General features: G+C 40.8%; 2 protein-coding genes, 1 non-coding gene and 1 pseudogene across 16 annotated transcripts in view; 3 read left to right on the top strand and 1 right to left on the bottom strand.

The window, feature by feature from the left end:
• The window catches only part of OLR1 (oxidized low density lipoprotein receptor 1), a 31,405-nt gene extending 25,818 nt beyond the window's left edge, over positions 1–5,587 (bottom strand). Inside the window, exon 1 of the mRNA XM_066264013.1 lies at positions 5,539–5,587. The gene's annotated coding sequence lies outside the window, so the exon portion shown is untranslated. The remainder of the gene's footprint in view (positions 1–5,538) is intronic.
• Positions 645–26,367, top strand: LOC136327085 (transmembrane protein 52B-like). 14 transcript variants are annotated; one of them, XR_010729557.1, is made up of 9 exons: positions 645–1,149; positions 2,178–2,330; positions 5,742–5,785; positions 8,343–8,381; positions 8,917–9,083; positions 10,053–10,316; positions 15,774–15,944; positions 22,023–22,139; positions 26,234–26,319. XR_010729557.1 is itself a non-coding variant. In XM_066263936.1 (8 exons), the coding sequence occupies exons 1-7, from the start codon at positions 1,096–1,098 to the stop codon at positions 15,911–15,913; spliced, it is 861 nt and encodes a 286-aa protein (XP_066120033.1). In that variant the 5' UTR covers positions 645–1,095; the 3' UTR covers positions 15,914–15,944; positions 26,234–26,367. The 14 variants fall into 14 exon arrangements, 9 of the variants coding, with proteins under 9 accessions (XP_066120033.1, XP_066119987.1, XP_066120045.1 ...); XR_010729558.1 differs by lacking the exons at positions 22,023–22,139; positions 26,234–26,319 and adding exons at positions 10,429–10,581; positions 11,398–11,534 and having other exon boundaries at positions 15,774–15,906; XR_010729559.1 differs by lacking the exons at positions 15,774–15,944; positions 22,023–22,139; positions 26,234–26,319 and adding exons at positions 10,429–10,581; positions 11,398–11,534; positions 12,620–12,721.
• LOC136327128 (growth/differentiation factor 3-like) lies at positions 22,041–27,062 on the top strand (annotated as a pseudogene).
• Positions 25,323–25,430, top strand: LOC136321647 (U6 spliceosomal RNA). The gene has a single exon (XR_010728792.1). It is a non-coding gene; the product is annotated as a U6 spliceosomal RNA (small nuclear RNA).
• Positions 27,063–27,509: the final 447 nt, after the last annotated feature.

Genomic DNA, 27,509 nt, shown 5'->3' with positions numbered 1-27,509 from the left:
TGTTAAACTCAATCCCACTCAACAATTCCCCTTAACAACCAATCAATAAAATTAGACTCTCAGAATTAGAAAGGATTTGGGGTGTAGTTTTATTCAGTTCTTATAAGATAGGTATATCTCTATAAACTAGTATTTAATTTTCTTATGGAATATTTTGTATTAAGTAAAAGATTACCAACTTAAGTATAAATCATTTAAATGACATTTATTTTTTCCTTTAGATGTTTCTTTTTAAATATTCTGTCTTTTCCATATCTGCTTATTTTTTTTCTTACCTTAGATTTTATTTGAGAGAGAGAGAGGTATCTTGGGACCCAGTTTTTAAAAAGTTATATGTCTTTCTCACTTATTTGTTTCAATGGAAACTTAAGTCAGAGTGGAGGGGGATTTCAGGGACAAGACCCAGAAATTCTAATCTCCAAATCTGCTTTCTCCAAAGATAGGATGGCTTTCCGGTTCTTATGGCAACCTCTCAGTCTTACTCCACGGTTAGGATTAAATGACTCAAAACCAGGAGAGTTGATTAACAACATAGGGAAGGGAGGGTTTTAAAGTGCAAGAGGAGGGCTAATCACGTGGAGAGCGAGTGAATGGCACTTGTCAGGGTGACTTTCAACCTTCAATAGTCACCCTGGTGTATTGTGGTGAAGAACCAGGAGTATTACTTGTTTTCAGATGGAGAAGAGCTGTCTGCCTTTGATCCTCCTTTAAGTCAAGTTGCTCATCACTGCCTAGAAAAGTATCTAATTCAGAGGACTGATGTGCCCACTTCGAACGTCTGCCTTTTGAGGGAAGTGAGAAAAAGTTAAAGACATATAGAAAGAATTAATAGTAGAAGGAAAGAAAATGTGGAGATCCTAAAGCCAGAAATAGAAATAGAGAAAGAAGCCAAGATGAAAGGGAAGGGAAAGGCCACAGAATATAAAAGCCCAAGGTAATAAGAAGAGAACAAGAGAGAAAAAGAAACAGTGACCTATTGCTAAGAAAAGTTGTTCTCCTAAGCCCTCTAGGTCAAGAAGTCAGACAAGGCACAGAACATGGAAAGGAGGTAACGAACACTCAGTGCCTGATCCCGGAGAACCAGGCAGGGGCCCGATGGGAGTGAGAGCCCACGCCGTGTTGACCTTTGCCCTGCTGTATTTCATCCAGGTAAGTTGTGAAAATGAAGCAATAAAGCTTTTGTTTTTGTTTCTCAGATATATCAACTCTCAGAAGAACCTGAGAGAAAATGAATGAGGGGAAAAGACATATATGGAACCAAGGGGGTGATGGGAAATGAATAACTAGAATGTTTCCTCAGTATTATAGGGTGACATAGTGGCGGTGTTAAGAATGACACCAGCAGTGAAACGGGACAGAAATTAGAGCAACCATAGATACAAGGAGGATAACTATGGCAATTTAGAAATGTAACTTATGGATATAGATGTACTTCTTTTAGCCTCTTATCCCCTATCCCACAAATATCCAAGTAAATTATCTAAACTGGCTATGTAATTTTCCTAAACAGAGTTTTCCTCGTCAGCCTTGATACTATTCTTAAAGTTTATAGGCTTCTCCAAACCAGATATAAGCTAAAAGAGGGAAAATTCTTTAAAAATATTTTGGATCTTTTAATTCTCCCCATTAAAATTCAGAAGCCCCTGAGATTTCATTGGCTGAGAAAGAAGTCATTTGACTGAAGGATTCTGGAAAAACTGTCAAAGGGAAGATTACACAGCTATGAGATCTATTACGAAGGAGAGCAAATGGAGAAACTGGCTCTTTGCAGGGAGTGGGCTGTTTCACTTCCTATAAGTTAATGTCTGAGGATTCATTTAGTTTTTTCTTGAATTTCTTTTTGCTTCCTCTTCACTTCCTTGATTTTCCCTCCCTTTCTTTCCTATTTTCTGTTCTCTTTGCAACAGGCCTCAAAGAGGCATTTTATCTGCTGAATACTGTTTCTGGCCTTTAGTGGAGAAAACAAAAAACAATGTACCAAGGCTGGGTGGAAGAAACACACTTTGTATTCTTAGTGGCCAGCTATTTTACATTAAAACCAAACTAGGAGTTTCTCAAGTGTTATTAGCAGAAAACAGCTTTTAGTCCTTTTCTAAAATCCTTTTTTGAAACGTGAGTATATGTGTGTCCCCTCACCCATAAAATCCCAGTAAGTATAAATCTCTGTTCCTTTTTAGAGGACCTGTAAAGCCAGTAGCCACGGCCAGGGCCACCATCAGAGCAGCCACCCGGCTCATGCAGGTTCGCATTCCATTCGGACAGTCGGTAAAGAAACAATGGAGCCAAAAACTGATGGGCCTTCATCTTTAATCCTAGCTTGCACCCGGCAGGCAAGTAAAAACACACACTGGGCTCCAAAACCCAGTCACATTCAGTGCTCACAAAGCCACTGACTTATCCGAGTTTCCTAGAATCAAAGGTTTCTAGCTCACCAGCCTTATTCTCCTCAGTTCCCCATCTCCTTCCTTCTCCCAGATACAAACTCTACACAAACTGGCATCTCACTCAGCACTCCGCCATCTTGGCTGCTTCTCCTGGCCTACTCCACGTGGCCTCCTTCTGTTCTCTGCTCTGCTCTCTCCTCTGAAGATAATCTCAGGAACCAAGAGCACAAACTCTGTTCTGCCCCCATTTTATATTGTAGCTTCACAACCTCTAATCCAATATACAAAATATGGATGTCTCTAGTAGAGTCACTTCTCTGAGGCATGATTGGATTGTACCACCCCACATCAAAAAGGGTGGGAAAGGCTTAATCCCAAAACCAAGCCCCAGGCTACAATGATCCCCAACACACATTAATATCACCTGGGCGACGGTCTCATGTGGGCAACGTCATCTTTAACAAAGTGAGCATAATATATTTTATCTGCCCAACAAGGACCTCTGTGGTCTTCATTGTTGATTTCCTGAAATAGCAAGTCTTTCAAGTTATTGAAAGAAAGAAAGTTTCTGGAAAAATGTTTACATAGAGGTTTTAGAAGGAGAAAGTCAACTGAAATATAAGGTAGAAGGATTGGAAGGTTTCCTGTACAAAGAGTTGAAGGGACTTGATAATAATGTCAAGGAGTTGTTGGAGCAGATTTGTCCCTGGTTCTATTAATTCATTATATATATTGAGTTTCATTTGAATTATGGCCAAATCAAGAGGTGTGTGTGGAGTTGGTCATGTTACTTAAACCCATATGCCTAGTTCCTTATCTATTTAAAATAAGGTTAAATACACCCACCTGTATAGTTATTGTGATGAAATGTTATGAAATAGTAAAAATTCTCAGCCATTTGACTGGCATATAGAGCTATTCAATAAATAACTTTCTCCCACCTTCTCTTGTATGTGAGTTATTGTAAGGTGACCAACTTTTTTACAATGAAAAGGAGGACAAAAATAAATTGAAGAAAACAATATTGTAAATAAAAGAAACATTTTATTCAGCACAACAATAATACACTATAATATGATAAATGCATAATAAACATTTGTATATTTTATATTGTAATTATGCTTATATGCCTATCAATTTTTAATAATAATTATAAGAAAAAAGTACTCATTTAGATACAAATACATTACATCACATGCAATGGATCGACTCTGCATCCATCAAATACGGACATTTACAGATTAGTCTTTGTAAAGCCAGTACCCATGGCCACCATCACAGCCACCTGGTCCATGCAGGTTCACATTTGATTCTGACAGATGGTAATGAAACAATGGAGCCAAGAACTGGTGGGCCATTAGCTTTAATCCTAGCTTGCACCCAGCGAGCAAGAAATACACACAGTGGGAAAACACTTCCCTTTCCATTCAGGGCTCCCAAAGCCACTGACTTATCCGAGTTTCCTAGAATCAAAGGTTTCTACCTCACCAGCCTTATTCACTTCTGTTTCCCATCTCCTTCTCTCTGCTCAAATTCTGCACAAACTGGCTTCTCCTTCAGCACTCCGCCATGTTGGCTGCCTCTCCTCTCCTCCATGTGGCTGTTCTCTGCTCCCCTTTATAGTATAGAAATCAAAACCTTTATTCCAATATACAAACAAGGAAGTCTCTGATACAAAGTCACTTAGGGTGGGAAAGGCTTAGTCTTTTTTTTTTTTTTAAGATTTTATTTCATTTTAGGGGGGGTGAGAGGGGGAGGAGCAGGAAGCATCAACTCCCATATGTGCCTTGACCAGGCTAGCCCAGGGTTTCGAACTGGCGACCTCAGCATTCCAGGTAGACACTGTATCCACTGCACCACCACAGGTCAGATGGGAAAGGCTTAGTCTTAAGACTAAGCTTTAGGCTATAATGACCCTGCCTGCTTACAGCCTGTCCTCCACACCTAATGCAAACTATAAGCAAGTGTTGGGCAGATAAAATATATTATGCTTACTTTGTTAGAGATGGCACTGCCCACATGGAAGACTGTCTCCCAGGTGATGATATTAGTTGCCCTTATGTTTGGAATGGGAGTAATTATATTAATGTGTATTGGGGGCAGGCTGTGGGTAGACAGGAGCCTTGTAGCCTGGGGCTTGGTTTTAGGACTAAGCCTTTCCCACCCTTTTTGATGTAGGGTGGACTTTGTATCAGAGACTTTCCTATTTTATATATTGGATAAAAGGTTTTGATTTCTACACTATAAAATGGGGGCAGACCAGGAGCTTCCCTCTCGGTTCCTGAGATTAGCCTTAGAGGAGAGAGCAGAGAGGAGAGCAGAGAAAGGCCACGTGGAGGAGGCCAGGAAAAGCAGCCAAGATGGCGGAGTGTTGAAGGAAAAGCCAGTTAGTGCAGAGTTTGTGCAGGGAGAAGGAAGGAGATGAGGAACAGAGGTGAATAAGTCTGGTGAGCTAGAAACCTCTGATTCTAGGAGAACTCGGATAAGTCAGTGGCTTTGTGAGCACTGAATGAGTGGGTTTTGGAGCCCACTGTGTGTTTTTACTTGCCCACCAGGTACAAGCTAGGATTAAAGATAATGGCCCACCAGTTTTTGGCTCTGTTGTTTCATTACCATCTGTCCGATTCCAATGCGAACCTGCATGGGCCAGGCTGTTGTGATAGTGGCCATGGATACTGGCTTTACAGCGAGCAAACATATATATCATATTTACAAACTTATTTGACCAACAGTCTTCCAATATCAAAAAGAAGGACATGTAGGAAGGACACTTTTCAAAGGAGGGTGGAACTTACAAAAGAAGGACTGTCCTCCCTAAAGGAGGACGATTGGTCACCTTAGTTATTGGTGTGCCAAGGACATGGAAAGGGCAGTGCAGCAGAATTCAGTTTGCAGTGGGAAGGAATTAGAAAGACAGTAACAACGTTGTGAGGGGAAAATCAGGCAATTTCTAGGACAAATTCATATAAATGTTGCCTCTCGTTCACAAAGGCAGTAATGCTCAGCCATCCCCCCCTCCAAAAAAAAAGAAGGAAGGAAGGAAAAAGAGAGAAAGAGAGAGAGAGAGAAAGAAAGAAAGAAAGAAAGAAAGAAAGAAAGAAAGAAAGAAAGAAAGAAAGAAAGATTAGATATTTGCTCTTATAAGTTCTCCTACCTCAAGTGTCGTAATGAATAAACATGGGCTAGATGAAAACAAGCAGTCCTAACCATGACTGACCGGACGACCTTGTCCTCCTAAATACCCTGCTCTCACCAACTGATCTAACATAACACAGTCACAAGGGGTGACTGATAGGCTTCTGGGCAGAGCAGATCAGACAACTTCCCTGTCTGAGACTATTTTTCTCCTTCCTGCAGCTCCCTCAGGCAAGATGCGAGGAGAACTGTGTCAGTCCTGAACAGTAAGTATCTGAGAGTCCAAACAGGGAAGAAGGAGAGGCAGACAGACAACAACACACAAAACAAGGTCAAGATGTCATCAGTGTTTCTAACTTCCCTTCTTTCTACTTAAATGGGCATCAACCCACTTATCTCACAAATGGGTTATTCCAAAATAAAGACATACATTTGTGTCATCCTAAATACTCAGAATAACACTGCTGACAGCATTTTTCCAAAGCCAACAAAGCAGCAGACTTCATCTCAATGTTTGCAGTTATAGACATTTGCAGTAGACTTTCTCACTTTTGTTTTTCAGTGGCTCATCAAGACAGACTGGATTCAATGCCTTAGTCACAGGCAGATATATTTGGGTGATTTCCAAAGGTGCATAACTATTACAGATTTGAAAGAGCATTTTTAATTTTCTAAGGCATCTTAATATTTATTGCAGGCTTTATGTAGGTATTACTTTGAGATAATTTCCCCTTAATCTAACCTGTCACAAATAGTTCTTATGTAAATACAGAGCACATAAAGATAAAAAAGATAAATATTCATTCCTCTTGGAGGTAAATGAGTTAAAAAAAAAAAAAGCATGGACAGTTTACACAGAAAACTTGCTCAGGCTGAAGGAAAACACAAATTTAGATGGGAAGAGTTTCCCCATAGCCAAGTATGTTACACCCAAGGGGAATGGTGATGGCCTTGGTTACTGGCACACTCTCTCTGAGGTTTCAGGCATCACCACAGGAAGAGACATTTTTAATGGGATCAGGATGGCAATGTTGTAGAAATAGAAGATACTTTGAATAAATAGGAAATGTGAGAAAACCTGGAGGGTTCGTGGTGCAGTGAAAAGGCCCACTGTATGTTCCACAACTGCACAACCAAAGAGAGGCTATAGAGTGCAGTTCAATGGATTTTTTTTTTCTTCTTTTTTTTCTTTAAAGAGAGAGGAAGGGAGATAGTGAGGCAGACTCCCACATGTACCCAGACCAAGATCCACCGTCTAGAGCTGATGCTTTCATATAGAGCTATATATAGTGCATGAGCCTGATGCACTCCAATGGAGCCATCCTCAGTACCCAGGGCCACACTCGAACCAACTGAGCCATTGTCTGCAGGAGAGGAAGTGGGAGAGGGGGAGAGAGTGGAAAAGCAGGTGGCTGCTCCCCTATGTGCCCTGACAAGGAATCAAACCCAGGACGTCCATAAACCAGGCTGATCGATGCTCTATCCACTGTGCAACTGGCCAGGGCCCATTCCATGGATTTCAATAGAACAAAATATCAGAAAGTATTATTAAATTTACTCATCTTTAAAGACAAACAAACATTTTTCCCTTCTTCTTCCAACTTCTGAGCTTATCCCATATTCCTTCTTTCCTGTAATCTATATTTTTTATCCCAATAGAGGAAATGTATAATTGTCTTGTGATAGGTGCCAAAGAACTGTAAAACTTAGCATTAGCAACACCATTTTAAAGAGGAAAAGTCAGGCCTTTCTGTGGAGAAAGGAAAGAATGCAGGAGCTTCCTGGCTTATAAGTACAACTGGGTCATCTAGTCAGAGTTTAGCTGATTCCTAGGATTCTACGAAAGGGTGCTTGGGGCCGCTTGCCACACAGAGCAAAGAAGATAGAACTTATCTGAAGACCTTAGAAAACAATGCTTATGTATCTTAATCAAGAATTCCTATACTCAGACTCACCCTAAAGTCATGAGAGTAACTATACCTCTAGACAAAGGGATCACAAGCCCATCCTTACCCACCCCAACCAGTACTTGATTTTGTATAAAAGCAGGCTCAGAATTGTATGAGGCCCTACATGATTGGGGATTGTGCCCCCTTGTAGCTAGCTGGCTAATTAATAAACTCCTCAAAAATTCATCTGGACTTGGTGTCTTTGTGGAACTCGCTGGTTACATTACAACAGTCTTAGTTAATTCAGAATATTTAATTAGCTGACATCATGATAAAGTTGGTTTCTACATTGTCCTCCTGTTTTGTTTGACTTCAGCTGTTACGTATACCGATTTTGAATCTGGATCTGAAAATTTAGGGCCCTTTTTATGGTGAGAGCTTTTATGGTTATGGTGGCTCCTTTTGCAACAACTTGTAAAACAAATTACAAACTTTGTTGTGTTGTTTGCATGCTTATAATTGAAGTTTTTTATGTTTAAATTTTATTGACCTCAAATATATAAAAACCTTAACTTTTACATTCATTTTCCAACTTATTCTTTGTGCACTGAAAGTTCTTTCTTGGTAATTCTCATAGTAATTGTTTACAACGGTCATGGTTACATTTTCTATTAACACTATTTCATTATCATAACTTTAGTCTAATAATGATTTTCAAAATAATTTATACAAAGCCATCTATAGTATAAAACTATTTAAGGTATCCTATTACATAGTAGATTCAGCTGGTTGTGTTGAAGTCAATATAACCTGATAAGCTCTTATTATAACAAGGTATTGTAATTGTTGTAACTTACTGTTCTCATTCTGGAATCATAGCAGTCATTGACTATATTCTTATTGCAAAAAAAAAAAAAGTATTTTTTATTCATAGTTGCCTGAGGACAGATGAGGTACATCTCTGGTATATTTGGTAAGTTTCAGCTACAATACCCACAAAGACATTTAAAGGGGACTTAATTTTTCTCAGAGGAGCTTTTTAAGGGTTTTTAGTTTTAAAATATTTGACAGCAGGAAAAATGTGTGAGACAGCCAGCCTACTTACCTGGCATCACATGGAGTGAGGTTTCTTTACTTTATGGCTACCATATGTGGCAACATGCCAGGATTTCCTATTTCAATACCATCTCGGCCAACTTCGACAGATTACTGTGCACATTCTGAGATCAGCTCTAGAAATAGCCTATAGAGATTACTTCAGGAAAGTGAAAAGCAACCCCTCCAAACCACATTGAATTTCTTGGTAACTTTTGTAATCAACTGACTTAGTCTTGCTGACAAAACAAGGAAGTATCTATGTAAAGTGAAAGCCTTGAAATTAAAATCTTATAATTACTCTATAAAATATTCACACAAGAATCAAAATGCAGACAAGGAAGGCTGATTACGCCAGAGTTGGGAATGCCAGCGGACCCCAGAGCTCTGGCTGCCCCCTGGGCTCCTTGCAGGTTGCTGGTAGTAATCGGTGCGCTGCTTCTCCTGTGTGGCCTGACGTCTGTGTGCTTCCGCTGCTGTCTGAGTCGCCGGCAAAACCGGGAAGATGAGGACCGGCCACCCTACGAAGTGACAGTCATCGCTTTTGATCATGATAGCACTCTCCAGAGCACGATCACTTGTGAGTACACTGACATGATACATGGAAAGTGAACCCACATTTAAACAAACGATTAGGATTTTATAGCAGTATAAAAACACGAATTGGATGTTAAAGATTACAGAACTCAGACTGGTTTTAATCACAGAGAAATCTGAAGATGAAGTGACCGGGCTCTCCTGAACGCTGTATTCACAACTACTGCCCTTGACTGATGATGGGGTGAGGGAAGAGATAAAATGTTGAGGACAATGTTGTAATGTTCTTTTTAAGCAGAATTGCCCAGTTCATAAGTAGTTATTTTAATAAAATCATTTTAAGCTCTAAGTATACCCTTTTTTCAAAAATACCTTGGAATTTTTAAAAACATATTTTTTATCTACAGTTTTCATATATTTAGAGAAATTTGTCCTTTGCGCTTTCAGTTCTTTATTCTCCAAGTCTTGATACACTGAGTACATGCCCCAGCATCCCTTTGATGATCTTAAGACATTTTATTTTCTTCTGTTCTCTTTTCTAGATTATATTATTTTCTAAAATTGAAGAGTAAATACCAAGCAGAACAGCAGGTGGGAAAATATGGTGATATTTATTTTGTAAAGAGAACAATGTGGTGTGCTGTTGTTCACCTTTCCTACCTTCCAGTTCTCATAATCATTTTAAGAAAAGATAAATAAGGCAGAAGTAAATATTTCTAAAGAGTCTACAACATCAGTGGGTTGGTCTAAAGGGCTCTAAATCTAACAAGGGTGAGATACAGGACCACAATTTACATTATTTGTGGATACCACAGAAGACAGGGTCTTTTAGCAGGAAGTGAAGTTGGTTTCTAAACAACGTTCATAGGATTTTCATAACATTGGTGGCAGAGAGCTGACAATGAGTTTGGATGCTTGGCAAAAGTAAAGGGAAATTCAGTGTGTTGTAAGTGTGGTTTCTGAAGATGTCACATTTACCTTAGCTCTATTCCTTCTTCCCTTGTGCTACCAGCCTTGCAGTCAGTGTTTGGCCCTGCGGCGCGGAGAATCCTGGCGGTGGCCCACTCCCACAGCTCCCTGGGCCAGCTGCCCTCCTCCGTGGACATGCTCCCAGGGTATGAGGAAGCTGTTCACATGAGCCGCTTCACTGTCGCAAGGTGTGGGCAGAAAGCACCTGACCTACCCCCAGTGCCAGAAGAAAAGTGCTGGGCAGATAAAATATATTATGCTCACTTTGTTAAAGAAGGTGCTGCCCACATAGAAGCCCATCACCCAGGTGATAATATTAGTTGCCCTTCTTCTTGGGATAGGTGTGATTATATTAATATGTGTTGGGGGAGGGCTTTCACGCCAAAAGGTTTTAAAAGAGATCACATTCGTTGTTCCAGGGAAGAGTAATTATGTTCTAGGAAGAGCCCATGCTGGAAAAGAGCAGAAAAAGGCCATGTGGAGGAGAGGAGAAGCAGCCAACATGGTGGAGTGCTGAAGGAGAAGGGAGTTTGTGCAGAGTTTGTGCAGAGAGAAGGAGATGGGGAACAGAGGTGAATAAAGCTGGTGAGGTAGAAACCTTTTATCCTAGGAAAACTCAGGTAAGTCAGTGGCTGTGGGAGCCCTGAATGAAAAAGGGCTTTCCTTTTTCCCACTGTGTGTATTTTTGTTGTTGTTGTATTTTTCCAAAGTTGGAAATGGAGAGGCAGTCAGACAGACTCTTGCCTGCACCTGACCGGGATCTACCCGGCACGCCCACCAGGGGGCGACGCTCTGCCTATCTTGGGGCATCGCTCAGCCGCAATCAGAGCCATTCTAGCGCCTGAGGCAGAGGCCAAGGAGCCATCCTCAGCGTCAGGCAAACTTTGCTCCAATGGAGCCTTGGCTGTGGGAGGGGAAGAGAGAGACAGAGAGGAAGGAGGGGGGGGTGGAAAAGCAGATGGGTGCTTCTCCTGTGTGCCCTGGCCGGGAATCGAACCTGGGATTTCCTCACGCCAGGCCGACGCTCTACCACTGAGCCAACCAGTCAGGGCCCACTGTGTGTATTTCTTTACCCACTGGGTGCAAGCTAGGATAAAGATGATGGCCCACCAGTTCTTAGCTCCATTGTTTCATTACCATCTGTCTGAATCAAATGCGAACGTGCATGGGCCAGGCAGCTGTGATGGTGGCCGTGGCTACTGCCATACAAAAAGCAGCTGCCTTCAACATAGAAAGAGTCTCCTCGGATAGAACACTCTTCACACTGATAAAAAGTTCAGTTTTATAAATAGGGTGGGATATATAAATAAGGATATTTTATAAATATCCTTAGAGTCAGTAAAGATAGACAAACGGAACCTTTTTTTTTTTTTTTTGCTAACTTTCAGAATATTTAGGATGCCATCTAAAGCTCATTCAGTGGAAAAGATGGATTCCAATTCTTCATTCAATATTCTTTACCAGAAATATTGATCTACCTAAAATGAAAATAACCATATTAGAAGGATGATGGGACTGGAAAAGTGTGAGTATGTGATAAGGGAGAGAAAAAAGCTAAATCTCTGTGTTGGAAATCAATAATAAGGCTTAATATCAAAAAATAAACATAAAAATGTATTGTAAACTTGCTGTTTTGAAATGCAGAGACAAATACTGCTTCTGGAAAAAAAGGAAAATTGGGAGGGCAACAGAAGACAGCTGCTGGCACAGTGCTTGTCTTAACAAATCTAGAACTATTTGGCACTTTTTATAAAGTAGATACAAATAACTTAAAATTTTTCTATTGATTTGTTTTAGAGAGAGAGAGAGAGAAATAATGGATCTGTTTCTGCATATGCCCTGACTGGGGATCAAACCCAATTGGGAAGACACTCCACCCAACTATGCTATCCAGCCAGGGCTATTCCTTTATCTTGAAGTGAGCTGGCAGATAGATTTATTTGATAGTCTGGAAACTGGAAAAAAGCAAAGTCTGTGCTGCCTGTCACTGATTCATCCAAAAAAGGAAGGACAGGGATTGAATTTTTATGAGTGTCTATTCAGATGGCTGGCAATCTGGGGAGACAGAGGTTAGGGTCCCAAATAATCTCAAAGCCCTATCCTCAACCAACCTTTCTTTAAAGGGAAGAAAAGGTTAGGTAAGGGTTTTGGAATTTCTAGGAAGAGCTAATCAGATCATAGTGAAAGTTAACTGAATTATAGTCAGAGGGAGAAGCATTCTGTCCTTGGAGTACAAAGGCTTTGCTTACAGTTCCCTGGGTCACAAAGGTGGGCTGCTTGAAGATCTTGGTAAATCCTATATGCCTGACAAATGTGGATCGCTCACCGGTCTGTTAAGCCATGTAGGCTGTTCAGGGATCCCAATTAATTTCTGGAACAAAGCTTTTACTTGCATTAACCATTATGCCCACTAACCATAACCAAAGCCACCATTACTCAAGCTAAATTTAAACTCTTGAGTTCTCCCTACCAGGCTAAAAGGAGATAGAAATTTAATTTCTGGGTTAGTTCCAACAACCATTTATTGGAAGTCAGCTCTAACTGGGCTGAAGTTGTTTTCAGACTTACTTGAAACAATTTGAAAGCCCTGAATGGCACCATTCTGTCCAGATCTAGAGACTTAGAGCTACAGCTGTGACTGGACCTCCAAGGACCTACCAAAGAGTATACCCAACCTTGTACCCGAGTATTCCCAGATGACTATAACAGGACATTTCTAGGAAGACATAGACAAACCAGGTAACCCCTTTCTTGACCACAAGGGAAATCCAGATTGTATGACCAGTAACCATGGCTACCATCACAGCCACTGGGCCCATGTTTGGTTAGGACAGGCGGTAATGAAACAATGGAGCCAAGAACTGGTGGGCCATTAGCTTTAATCCTAGCTTGCACCCCTCAGGCAAGTAAACACACACTGGACTCCAAAACCCACTCATTCAGTGCTCACAAAGCTACTGACTTATCAGAGTTTCCTAGAATCAAAGGTTTCTACCTACCAGCCTTATTCACCTCTGTTTCCCATCTCCTTCTCTCTGCATAAACTCTGCACAAACTGGCTTCTCCCTCAGCACTCCACCATCTTGGCTACTTCTCCTGGCCTCCTCCACATGACCTTTCTCTGCTCTCCTTTCTCTCCTCTCTCCTCTAATGCTAATCTCAGGAATCAAGAGAGAACAAGCTCCTGGTCTGCCCCCATTTTATAGTGTAGAAATCAAAACCTATAATCCAATATACAAATAAAGAAGTCTCTGATACAAAGTCACTTATCTGAGGCATAATGGAATTCCTCATGAGAGTGCACCACCCCACATCATGCAATCAGTCAAGGGTGTGGAAAAAGCTTAGTCTTAAAACTAAGCCTTAGGCTATAACTACCCTGCCTGCTTACAGCCCGTCCCCACACCTAATGCAAACTATAAGCAAGCAAACATATATATCATATTTACAAACATATTTGACCAACATTCCACCCCTTTTGCTCGCTTCACAATCTAAAGCACAGGTATTCCTGCACCAGGAAATTAAGCACATTACACCAGGGGTAGTCAACCTTTTTATACCTACCACCCACTTTTGTATCTCTGTTAGTAGTAAAATTGTCTAGCCGCCCACCAGTTCCACAGTAATGGTGATTTATAAAATAGGAAAGTAACTTTATAAAATTTATAAAGCAGAGTACAGCAAGTTAAGGCATATAATAATAATTACTTACCAAGTACTTTATGTTGGATTTTCGCTAAGTTTGGCAGAATAAATTTTTATAAAACAACTTACTATAGTTAAATCTATCTTTTTATCTATACTTTGGTTGCTCCACTACTGCCCACCATGAAAGCTGGAATGCCCACTAGTGGGCAGTAGGGACTAGGTTTACTACCACTGCATTATACAAATTACAACATGACAAACCATACAACTTTAACAATTACAAAGATATACTTCACCAGTCTCTGAGCACGTTGCCAAAAGCGCAAAATATTCTCGGACTTCCTTCTAGCCATATGAAAAGCTTCCCAGGGCAGGTGAAGGGTCTCCACAGAAGCTGCCCCCTACCCCCATCAGGGAACTTCTCGTTGTCCAAAATCCGTAAGTCCATCCAACAATGGAGCCAGTGTCTGCTCCAGTCATAGTCCAGGAATCAGTCCATGCACATGAGGCCTCAGCCACCCTCTTCATCTCTGCCTTCCTGGTAGGTCTTACCCTGTCCCAAGGAGGAGCACATGGCAATGGCAGTCAGCATTTCCATCTCTGCTCCGGAGAGCATGATGGCATTCACCCTATGTCCTAAAATCACAAACCTACCAGGGGCATAGCAGGTACTCCTTGCTGCTGGGCTCTCATCTTCTGGAGACTGCAGATTGCAACTCCAGCCAGATTCTCCTCATCCTCCAAAGAGGAACTGGAAACATCAGCTCCCGCTGCCAGCCTTGAGCCCCAGGTCACTGCCTTCTGCTCCATTGGCCTTGCAGCCCTGGTCCCGGCCTCCGCCCCGGCCTCCCACCACTGCTGGCTCTCCACAACATCCAGAGAAATCTGCAACTCATGAACCTGTGATTCCTTGTCTAGCGGCTGCTCCACTTCCAAGAGAATCTCGCGCACTTGGTCAGTCTCTTCCTGTGTTTGCTCCAGCTCCAGGGTCGGCATCTCTTTCTCCCACACTTGCTCCAGCTCCTTCTACTGCTCAATTTGCAGGTCTGGGCAGCCTCTTCCACAGAGGTTTCCTTACGCTTGGCTATAAAAGTCAGCCAGACTATGGCCCCCAAAAGGACAGCCATGAGGAACCATAACAGCAGCCAGTCCTCTACTCCACCACTCAAAGGTGGTGGTGGCTCCATTCCAATCTGCATCAAACCCTGCCAGAGACTACGCAAAATGTAAAGCCAGTAGCCATGGCCACCATCAGAGCCGCCTGGCCTGTGCAGGTTCACATTTGATTCGGACAGATGGTTATTAAACAATGTAGCCAAGAACTGGTGGGCCATTAGCTTTAATCCTAGCTTGCACCCAGCAGGCAAGAAATATAAACGGTGGGAAAACACTTCCCTTTCCATTCAGAGCTCCCAAAGCCACTGATGTGGGTCAAATAAGTTTGCAAATATAATGTATGTGTTTGCTCACTTACAGTTTGCATTAGGTTTAGGGGACAGGCTGTAAGCAGGCAGGATCCTTATAGCCTAAGGCTTAGTTTTAAAACTAAGCTTTTCCCCACACCCTTGACTGTTGTTGCATGGTGGCGGGAGGGGGGGGGGTGTTCTCATGAGGAATCCCATTAAACCTCAGAAGAGTGACTTTATATAGAGACTTCCTTGTTTGTATATTGGATTAAAGGTTTTGATTTCTACACTATAAAATGGGGTAGGGGAGCCCATGCTGGAGGAGAGCAGAGAAAGGCCATGTGTTAGAGAAGAGAAGCAGATGGTGGAGTGCTGAAGGAGAAGCCAGTTTGTGCAGAGTTTGGGCAGAGAGAGGGAGATGAGGAACAGAGATGAATAGGCTGGTGAGGTACAAACCTTTAATTCTAGGAAACTTGGATAAGTCAGTGGCTTTGGGAGCCCTGAATGGAAGAGAAGTGTTTTCCCACTGTGTGTATTTCTTGCCCGCTGGGTGCAAGCTAGGATGAAAGGTAATGGTCCACCAATTCTTGGCTCTGTTGTTTCATTACTGTCTGTCTGAATCAAATACGAACCTGCATGGGCCAGAGGGCTGTGATGATGGCTACCGCTACTGGCCCTACAACTGACTTATCCACCTTTCCCTCCAGGTGCCTTCTCTGGATCACAAATCTTCACTATACCTGGCTGGCTTCAAGTCAGGCGAAGAGAGCCGCAGGCAAAAACCAAGGAGCATACATTGTGGTGGGAACAGATAACAACTATCAATCCAAAATACAGGGTTCAGTAGTGAAAAGGATTTCAAAGAGAGGTGAAGCCTGGTAAGAGAAGGGGGAGAGCGGCTGTTCTGGAACATTCTCCCAGACGCTAGGTTAATGAATCACTTAAATCCCCTCCACAGCGTCTGGCCGGGTGGTCCTGGGGGGGGGGGGGGGGTTGAGTCCTTCAGCCCCTGCGGGCCCACCCCACCCCCTGGGTGCCCTTGTGGCGCGCTGTCTGCTGCCCCTGGTGCTGTTCCAGCGGGACGTTTCTCCCAGGCTGCCCAGGCCATCCGCCGTGAGGGCGGGACGATGGAACCCAGGCAGGCTACAGCGAGCAGTAGGGTGCCCCGTCTGGGCACAGGCTGAGGCCAGAGCTGCCGCACACAGACGCCACTCCCCGCAGCGCCGCTGCTCGCTTTGCATCCCTCCACCCCGCCCCCGCCGCGCTCCTCCGCGACAGTTGACGTTCTTTCTGGGAATCCATCCTGGTTCTTGGAATTCCACAATGAAGACTCTACTTCTAAGGGTGGAATCTCGCCTCTATTATGAATTATTTAACAGCTTAGTGGAAACATTTAACGACGACTTTACAATAGGACAGCCCGGTGGAGAGCAGCTGCTGGACAGGATTCTGATGGGAAGAGGGATCCTGATGGGAAGAGGGAAGTGTGGGTGACAGTTTCCCCAGGTAGCGGTTTGAGTCAAGCTGGCTGGAGCCAAACACTAGCTGGTTGACTAGTCGATTAGGTTTATCAGAACAGAGTAGCAAATAGTGTCAGCATTCCCTGGTCGGCTTAAGCATGAGGTTTCAGGAAAGACTTGTTTCTTCAGTTATTTATAGGGCTCCACAAAAGGGACAGTAATGGTGTTGGGGCTCTGCGGAAGTGGCTCTGGGAATCCAGCCCGGGGACCAAAGGAATGCCATGTGCCTTTATGCCTGTTGTTATTCTCACTTCTGTACTGGCTTTTCTTTTAGAGAGTGACCCCCAGTTCAGCCAGTTGATGAAAACAGGGGTAATCATAAATTGCTAACTGGGCATGTCGTGGTGGGTAGTCATGAACCCACCTATAACTTCTTTAGTGAAAGGTTTTAATCCAGCCCTGCCTATTATTCTTGTACATCTAAATTAACACCCCTTTGAAATACCCTCAAAGAGGTATTAACCCTCTAGAGAGCACACAATATTAAGTATGCTGTAATCCAGTCCCCACCTTGCTTTCTCCCACCTCCATGTCATCTTCCTTAGGTTCCCTCCTTATTTCAAAGGAATGAAAGAAGCTGCAAAACTGTTATTCTCTGGAGCATCCGAGAGCTTGCTTTCTGACATACAGTGTCAGTTTGGCTCAAATAAACTTTTTATTTTACCATTTTAAGTTAATTTATTAAAAAAAAACTTAAAATTACAGCCTGAAAAAATGGTGGTATAGTGGATAGAGCATTGACCTGGAATGCTGGGTTCCAAGTTCAAAACCCTGAGGTTGCTGGCTTGAGTGCAGGCTCATCAGCTTAAGAGCAAGGTCACTGGCTTGAGTGTAGGATCATCGACATGATCCCAAAGTCGCTGGCTTGAGCCCCTTGGTCAAAATACGTATGAAGAGCAATCAATGAACAACTAAAGTGGCGCAACTACTAGTTGATGCTTCTCATCTCTCTCAAAAAAAATTTTTTTTAATTACAGTCTGCTTTCAGTATTATTTTGTGTTGCTTTCAGGTGTATAGCACAGTGACTAGACAATCATATACTTTGCAAAGTGTTCCCCCATCTTTCCAGTAACCACTTGACCCCCTAGTTAGTTATTACAATATTATTGACTATATTCCCTATACTGTAAACTTTTTATTTTAGAGAAGGAAACACCAATCTAATCCTGTATGTGCCCTGGCTAGGGATTGAACTGGCAACCTCTGAACTTTGGAACAAGGCTCTAACTAACCGAGCTACCTGGCCAGGGCACATCATATAAACTCTTTAAAAAAATTCTCTTGGATTGAACGTTTCTGATATTGACAAGCTCATTGTTCACTTGTTAGAGTGGGTATCTGATTTGAGAGGGGCAGATGATGTCCACATGGTGCAGTTCACCCTAATATACTGCTTACAAAATTTAGGGGATATTTCAAAATGAATATGAAGCTATTAAATATCCCCGAATTTTTGTGAGCAGTGAAGTTCTTATTTACTTTGTCTTCTTTCAGCAGCCTCTGTGCTCCTCAGAAATGCTGACAGGGCCTCAGCCCTGGTATCAACCCCCCAATTCCCTCTGCCAGGACAACAGGGCAGGATAATGCTTAACTGCCCCAGAATATGTTTTCCATGATCCCAATTGTCCTAGTGTCTCCAAATCTCTATCTTTTCTCTGTCGTCATCCTCATTTCATAAGCTAACTATATAATTTGAATGTCTTTCTGTTTCAATTAGCTTTTATTTATTGGCCCCAAGAAGCAGCACTCGATCTCATAGAACGCAAGTGTTGTAGAATTCTAATGTCAAAAATTGAGATAAAATATTAGGAATTTGAAACAAAAGATTGAAAAGGGGATGTGGCCACTGCCATCACGGCCATGCAGGTTCTCATTGAATTTGAACAGATGGTAAAGAAACAATGGAGCCAAAAAATGGTGGACCATTCCTTTATTAAAGCCTCACACCTGCTGACGAGCAAACACACAGGAAAAACACTTTCATTCAGGGCTCCAAAGCCCTGAGTCATTCTCTGGTTCCACAACCAGGAGAATCTTCTCCAGTTCCTCCTAGAATCAAAGGCCCCCACCAGTCTCAGCAAAGCTCCCAAAGCCCCTCAGCTCTGGTTCCATATCTGCATCCCTTTTCTCTCCTGCAAAACTTGATTTCTTCTTCAGCACTCTGCATTCTCTCTGCTCTTCCTGTAAAACTGCCTGGGCCCACAAAGACCCCTCCTCCAGCAAACATTAGCAAAACAATGGTCTATCCCAAGCAGGAATGCAATCTGCCTTGCTCTGAAAGCAGGCATACAATACACGTGGCTGCCCAGTGCCATTTATTAACAATAAGTGAGCAAACTAAAAAAATACATATTTTACACACTCATTTGCCCAACAGACATGTAATAAATAATGCAGTTTTATATCCATTTGTGTGTGTGTGTGTATGCACTTTTTCTATTATTTCCCTAGGATAAATTCTGAGAATGGGATTGTTGGATCAAGAAATAGGTACAGCCTGACCAGGTGGTGGTGCACTGGATAGAGTGTCAGAGTGAGATGCAGAAGACCCAGGTTCGAGACCCCAAGGTCGCCAGCTTGAGTGTGGGCTCATCTGGTTTGAGCAAAGCTCACCAGCTTGAGCCCAAGGTCACTGACTCAAGCAAGGGGTCACATGATCTGCTGTAGCCCCCTGGTCAAGACACATGTGAGAGAAATCAATCAATGAACAACTAAGGTGCCACAAGGAAGAATTGATGCTTCTCATCTCTCTCCCTTCCTGCTGCCTCTCTGTCTCTGTCTGTCCCTCTCTCTGACTCTCTCTGTCTCTGGTACACAAAAAAAAAATTTTTTAAAGAAACAGGTACTTTTATACTTTCAATATATAACAAACATCCCTCAAAATTTTAAGCCCACCATTAGTATAAGAGAATTCTCACATCTCCACAATTGATAGCAATCTTTTTAAAAATAAGACCTTGCTGTAGTATAAAGTGACCAACATTTTTACAATGAAAAAGAGGACAAAAATTAATTGAAGAAAATATCATAAATAAAAGAAACATTTTATTCATTGCAACAATTGTAAGGTATTTTTCCCCCCCGAGAAAGAAGGAAGGGGCCGGAGCCACGAAGTGTGGAATAATAAAAGGCTTTATTGAGTACAGAGCACGCATCCCGCCTGATGAGGTTCCCTGGCCTCAAGGAAAGATGGAGGCCAAGGAAGTCACAAGTGGTGACCCATGTGGGAAATATTTAAAGGGTCCCTAGGGTAGTCGAGCTAATATGACGTGGTGAAATCTCACTGGCTGGCAAACAGTCACTTTTTTCCAAAGGGTTCCTGGGAAGTTTCTTTTGGCGCACTTGGTTGTGGGCAGTCCTAGCCAAAGTTCCCAGGCCTGAACTTTCCCCATTAACCGCCAACCTTACAACAATACACTATAATATGATAAATGCATAATAAAAACATTTGTAATATTTTATATTGTAATGATGCTTATATGTCTATTAATTTTTAATAATTGTAAGAAAAAAGTACTCATTTAGTAAAACTAAATATCAAACAAAACCACTAATTTGGAATGATATTCGGGTGTATTTACCATTTTCTAATTAAAAAGCGTCTGTTTTATGCAACTATTTAATCAAAATGCATTATTAATAGATATGGTTTGAGGTTAGATTTCCACTCTAAAACTCAAATTTTGGGAAAATACTTGTAAATAAAATTATACATATTTGGAAATTATTAAATAGATAATGAATTAATAAAACATAAATTGTGCTAACCTGTCTATGATTTAATATTCACTGAGAAAGAAATAATTGTGAGTCTGCAATGTCATATGTGTCATGTAGTGTTTCAGTAAGAGGTACACAAAGCCATTTGCATGTTTGGTATATCACAAGCACTCTCAAGGTCTCCCTGAGTGCATGCATCTCATAATCGCATCTTGCTGCACTGTACTGATCTTTGACAAATTGTCATGTCAAATACAAATACATCACATCACATACAATGGATCAACTCTTCATCGACTAAATATGGACATTTACAGATTAGTCTTCCAATATCAAAAAGGAGGACATGTAGGAGAACACTTTTTGAGGGAGGACATAACTTACAAAAAGAGGACTGTCCTCCCTAAAGGAGGATGATCGGTCACCTTAAGTATAACATCCAATCAGAAAAATGCTTTAATCATGAAGACCAGCTCAATGAATTTTCAGAGAAAACCCACACCCAGATCAAGAAATAGAATATTATTAGCACCCCAAGGAATTTTTCATGGATTCATCTGGTTATTTACAATTCCTCTACAAGGATAATTTCTATCCTGACATCTAACATTACATTTTTGTTTTGCCTGTTTTTGAATTTTATTTAAATGGAAATGTTGACTCTATCCTTTTTTGTGTCTGGTTTCTTTCACTCAGTGGTGTATTTGTGAGATTTATCCATGCTGTGTATATTTGCAGTTCATTCTCATTGCTATGTAGCAAAAATATTTCATTGTACTATTTCATTCTTTTTTTTTTTTTTTTTTTAGTGTGAGAGAGAGAAAGATAAGGAGAAAGAGAGAGGGACAGACAGACAGAAAGGGAGAGAGATGAGAAGCATCAATTCTTTGTCATGGTTCCTTTGTTGTTCACTGATTGCTTTCTCATATGTGCCTTGATGGGGGGGGGGGGGCTACAGTAGAGTGAGTGATCCCTTGCTCAAGCCAGCGACCCTGGGTTCAAACCAGTGACCTTTGAGCTCAAGTCAGCAACCATGGGGTCATGTCTATGATCCCACACTCAAGCCAGAGACCCCACTCTCAAGCTAGTGAGCTCACACTCAAGCCAGTTACCTTGGGGTTTTTAACCACCTGAGTCCTCAGCATCCCAGACCAATGCTCTATCCACTGCACTACTGCCTAGTCAGGCTGTACTATTTCAGCCTAATACATAACAATGTACCTATCCATGCCACACTTTATGCCCACTAGGTAACAACACTTTAGCTTTTAATTTTTGTTAATCTAAGAGTAAAACATAATCTCATTGTTTTAATTTTAATTTTTAATGAGGTGAAATGATGCCTTGTTGTTGATTTTTAATTTTTATAGATTAATTTCTTTTTTAAAGAGAAAAGAAGGGAGAGAGAAAGATCAATTTGTTGTTCCACTTATTTATGCATTCATTGGTTGATTCTTGCATGTTCCCTGACCAGGGATTGAACCTGAAACCTTGGCATATTGGGATAATGCTCTAACCAACTGAGCTGTACAGCCAAGGCAGATGATGCCTTTTGAAATGAATAATGAATCATTTATTTTTATTTTTTTCCATAGTTGCCTATATAGAAATTAAACTCTTTTTTCTATTGAGGATTTTTCATTTTTCTTTTTTCTTTTAAAGGAGATTCTTTTCTTTTTTAAATTTTTTTAAAGATTTTATTTATTCATTTTTAGAGAAAGAGACTGAGAGAGAAAAAGAGAGAAAAGGGGGAGGAACAGGAAGCATCAACTCCCATATGTGCCTTGGCCAGGCAAGTCCAGGTTTTCAAAACGGCAACCTCAGTGTTCCAGGTAAACACTTTATCCACTGAGCCACCACAGGTCAGGCTTTATTTTTCTTAACAATTTGTATTGTCTTTTAATCATTAAAAAAGCTCTTTATAGTCATGAGTTCTAATTCATCATTTATATTGCAAGTATTATTGTTCTTTGTGTTATTAATTTTTTAAAGGTGTCTTTTGAATATATAAGTTTTTTTTCTTTTTATTTTTTCAAGTATGTCCACCTTTTTCATCTGACTGTTGGATTTTGGGGGGGTTTTTTTCATGCTTAAGGAATGTGATTTAGTGATATGTGTAAAAAGAGAGACCAATATATATATTAGAATTAGAGCCATAAACAGGGGAGATCAACTAACTGTTCAGAGAGGTTGAAGAGGATAAGTATTATGAAGACACCCCTGCATCTAACAGTTAACAACCTTTAAAGATGTTTCAGTGGAGTTGTTAAGGGTAAAAGTGTTGGAAAAAGCCAAAGGGTATGAATGAGAAGTAGAGACAGCAAACACAGACTGGTCTTTTTAAAAGCGGGTCAGTGAAAAACAATGGTCAGTGAACAAAAATGGCCAATGGGAAAAAACGATGGTCAATGAAGAGAAAGGAAGAGATGACATATTGAACTTGAGGAGAAAATTGAATAATTTTAAATGCTTTTTAACTTTTATTTTTTAAGTGAAAAGAGGGGAGATAGAGAAACAGATTCCCACATGCACCTCAATAGGGATCCATCCAACAACCTTTGTCTATCTAGGGCCAGTGCTCAGACCAGCCGAGCTATCCTCAGTGCCCGGTGCCAATGCTTGAACCCATTGAACACTGGCTGTAAGAGGGGAAGAGAGAGTGAAGGGGGAGACGAGAGGAAGAGAATCAGATGGTCACTTCTCATGTGTACCCTGACTGGGGATCGACCCCAGGAAGTCCAAACACCAGTCAGATGCTCTATCTATTGAGCCAGCTGGCCAGAGCCAATTTTGTTATTTTTAAATGAGACTGGAGAGTGAAGAGGCATTATGGTGGGATGGTTAGAATGTTTGGATTTCTGTTGTAATTTTTCCACAAAAACTGAATGACCTTAGAATATCCTTACTTAAGGTGGAGCCACTCAACCAAATAAAATGCTGGCATCAGACCAAAAATGTTATTTGAGAGGAGGGAGAAGTAGATGATGCAAAAAAGTAAAATAATAATAATAATAATAAAGGTAAAAATATACTCTGTCAGGCCTTTTCCTTGAGGATTATGTGAGGTTTGAAAATCCAGGCAGAGCCTGACCTGTGGTGGCACAGTGGATAAACCTGGAACGCTGAGGTCGCCAGTTCAAAGCTCCAGGCTTGCCTCATCAAGGCACATATGGGAGATGATGCTTCCTGCTTCTTTCCTGCTTCTCTCTCTCTCCCCCCTCAGTAAAATAAATAATTAATTTATTTAAAAAAAGAAAATCCAGGCAGAGAAGTTAGCTTTGAAAATAGGAAAGATACTTTTTATTTTATTATTTAGAAAATTAAATTTAACAGGGTGACATTGATTAATAAGAGTACATAGGTTTCAGGTAAACATTTGCACAGCAATTGAACTGTTGATTATGTTGTATACCCTCCACCCAAAGTTAAATCACCTTCTGTTACCTTATATTTGTCCCTTTTTAGACCCTTCCCCCTATACCCTTCCCTGGAAAAATACTTCTACAACCTCAAAAGGTACAGAGAAGGGGGACCATAAGGAGAAATGGAAGAATCATATTGCACCTCAATATTCAGTGATATGGAAGACAAAGTCTTCAGACATATAGGATTAGACACTGCTGACATTGACAACTGTGGACTTTAGATAAAAATTAAAGATAAATCATAAAGAATTTCTGGAGGGCCAATCTTAGCTAGATGACAGGACTTTGTTTTGAAATTATTCTAAGTGGTTAGATTTTATACAGCAACACCTGAGCCTAGGACATTTTTTTAAAGATTTTATTTATTAATTTTACATAGGAGGGGAAGAGAACAAGAAGTATCAACTCATAGTTGCTTCACTTTAGTTGTTCATTGGTTGCTTGTCGTATGTGCCTTGACCTGGCAAGCCCAGGGTTTAGAAATGGTGACCTCAGTGTTCCAGGTCGATGATCTATTCACTGCACCACCACAGGCCAGACCCTAAAGGGATTCTTAAACATTTTTTGCCGTGGGTCCCTTTAGCAGTTCAGTTGAAACCAATGGACTCCTTCTCAGAACAATGGTTTACATGTCTCAAATAAAATATTTAGAATTTCAAAAGAGATCAATTAAATATTGAATACAGCCTGACCTGTGGTGGCACAGTGGATAAAACGTTGACCTGGAATGCTGAGGTTGCCGGTTCAAAACTCTGGGCTTGCCTGGTCAAAGCACATATGAGAGTTGATGCTTTCTGCTTTTCCTCCTCTTTTCTCTCTCTCTCTCTCTCTCCCTCTTCTCTAAAATGAATAAATAAAATCTAAAAAAAATTTTAATAAATATTGGAATACATTTATAAAAATATTTATTAATTGAATTTATTGGGGTGACATTAATTAATAAAATTATATAGGTTTCAGGTGTACAATTCTATAATACATCATTAGTATACCGTATTGTGTGTTCACCACCCCAATATAAAAATCTTTTTAAAACAAATGTGGGCCTGACCTGCGGTGGCACAGTGGATAAAGCGTCAACCTGGAATGCTGAGGTCACCAGTTCAAAACCCCAGGCTTGCCTGGTCAAGGCATATATGGGAGTTAATGCTTCCTGCTCCTCCCCCTTCTCTCTCTCTCTCTCTCTCTCTCTCTCTTTCTCTGTCTCCTCTCTCTAAAATAAATAAATAAAATAAAGAAATAAAAACAAATGTGTATATAATAACATATATGATGCTTTATTAATGTAACAAATATTAGGACCTATAGAAGGGATTCTAACTACCATACTTCAAAGTAGTGTTTGTGTTATTTTAAGATATTTGCAACAACTTAATGTCTGAACATATCTATGTTTTCTATTGGTAATACTGTCATAGGCCCTGGTAATATTTTGAGGATTTGTTGACTATTTTCAAAATTGAAAGAAATGCTAAATTTTATTTAGAGTTTAGTAAAAATGATGATATAATTCTTTTTTCCATCTATTATCATGAACCATACAGGACCCCATGGGGATTTGCACATGTGAGGATAAGAACCTCTGGCCTTGTGCTTACTTTGTTAGCATTTATACTAAAAATTAAAATGACACAGAGAAGATTAGCATGGCCCCTCTGTAAGAATGACATGTAAATTTGAGAAGCATTCCACATTTTTAAGGGCATTAAGAAGTACAAACTGCTAGTTATAAAATTTAAAAGTCCTGGGATCCTGAGCTGTGGTGGCGCAGTAGATAAAGTGTCAACCTGGAATGCTGAGGTTGGTGGTTCGAAACCCAGGGCTTACCTGGTCAAGGCACATAAAGAAAGCAACTACAAGTTGATGCTTCCTGCTCCTTCCCCTAGCCTTTCTCTTCTTTCTCTCTCCTCTCTCTAAAATCAATAAATAAAATCTTTAAAAAAATTAGTCCTGAGAATGTAATATACAGCATAAGTAATATAGTCAATAATATTATAATAACTATGTGTGATTCCTGATGGGTTAGACTTATGGTGATCACTTCATAAGGTATAAATGTCTAATAACTATATTGTGCACCTGAAATTAATATATTCTATGTCAACTATAGTTAAAAATGTATCAGGCCCTGGCCAGTTAACTCAGTTGATTGGAGCATTGTCCCAATCCACCCAGTCAGGGCACATACAAGAGTCAACCAGTGAATGTATAAATTGGTGGAGCAGCAAATTGATGTTTCTCTCCTCAGCCCCAACCTGCCACCTTTCTCTCTTTCAAAAATTAATAAGTAAAAAGTTTTCTAAAAAAAAATATTTAGTTAAAAAAGGAGGAGTAAAAAAAATAAATCTCCCATGTAATAGAGTTTGAGTATAACTGATTATTTTCTGCCCTTACTTCGCATATGTGATATATCAATACATATAACGTTTGACATTTATGTTATAGGTGGACATAAAGTAAAATATATGATGGTGACATTCACATCTCTCTGTTCCATCTAGGTTTCCTTCTTTACTCCAAGAACCCTCCCCAAGCCTCCTCTTGCCTACAGAAGGTCCTCTACTTCAACCTGTCTACAGTTAAAGACAAGGAGGAGTTAACAATGGCCCAGCTGGGTCTGGAGCTGGGGCCCAACACTTACTATAACCTGGGACTAGAACTGGAATTGGCTTTGTCCCTGGTTCACAAGCCTCAGATATGGGGCCAGTCCATTCCTAAGCCAAGTAAAATGTTTGTATTGCAGTCAATACCATGGCCCCAAAATGTCCTTCCCTTCAACCTACTGAATGTGGCAAAAGAATGGAATAATAACCCTCAGAAGAACTTAGGTTTGCTCCTAGGCATACTGGTCAAAGGACACAGAGACTCTGGGGTGAATTTTCAGCTTGAAGACACCTGTGCCAGACTGACATGTTCTCTTCATGCTTCCCTGCTGGTGGTGACCCTCAACCCTGAGCAGTGCCACCATTCTTCCTGAAAAAGGAGGGCAGCCATCTCTGCCTCTAATGCTTCTTGCAACACCCTCTGCCATCATCACCAGCTATTTATCAACTTCAGGGACCTGGGCTGGCACAAATGGATGATTGCCCTGAAGGGTTCATGGCAAATTACTGCCATGGAGATTGTCCTTTCTCACTGACCACTTCCCTCAACAGCTCCAATTATGCTTTCATGCAAGCACTGATGCATGCAGCTGACCCAGCGACCCCCCAGGCTGTCTGTGTTCCCACCAAGCTGTCCCCTATTTTCATGCTGTACCAGGACAATGATGACAATGTCATTCTGCAACATTGTAAAGACATGGTAGTTGATGAATGTGGGTGTGGGTAGGCTGTCAGAAATAGGCATCAGAGTGTTCTTAGGGTAAATCTTTTAATAAAACTATCTGGTTTATGACCTGTTGGATCTGAAATATCAATGTTTATACTTACAATTTGTCTTGCTGGAAAATCCATTGTGATTGATGATGTCCCACATTACACACACACACATACACACACACACACACACACACAGAGCCTGAATGATTATAGAATTTTTTTAAGTCACCAATATCTACATAGTTAATTTAATGGCTATATTATGTATGATTATTTAGATATGTATTTTACTTAAGAAAATGTTTATCATTGTGCATTATGTTTATAATTTTCATGGTGAAATAGTGGTATGACTTTGTTCATATCTTCTTAGAAAAATGTTAGATATGGAATTACAGAGTTCAAAGTATAAACTGAGCCCTGGCCAGATAACTCAGTTGGTTAGAGCTCATCTCAA

Source organism: Saccopteryx bilineata, chromosome 1 (genome assembly GCF_036850765.1).
Source record: "Saccopteryx bilineata isolate mSacBil1 chromosome 1, mSacBil1_pri_phased_curated, whole genome shotgun sequence".
NCBI classification, from domain to species: Eukaryota; Metazoa; Chordata; class Mammalia; order Chiroptera; family Emballonuridae; genus Saccopteryx; species Saccopteryx bilineata.
The sequence above is the reverse complement of the archived record's forward strand: the minus strand, read 5'-3'. Positions and strand labels throughout refer to the sequence as shown.

Excerpts from the sequence above, each read along its gene's own strand:
- LOC136327085 (XM_066263890.1), top strand. The coding sequence starts at position 1,096 with ATGGGAGTGAGAGCCCACGCCGTGTTGACCTTTGCCCTGCTGTATTTC. Across the intron at positions 2,331-5,741 it reads TCCTAGCTTGCACCCGGCAG|CTCCCTCAGGCAAGATGCGA; the intron begins GCAAGTAAAAAC and ends TCCTTCCTGCAG. Across the intron at positions 15,945-16,160 it reads TCAAAGAGAGGTGAAGCCTG|GCTGCCCAGGCCATCCGCCG; the intron begins GTAAGAGAAGGG and ends CGTTTCTCCCAG.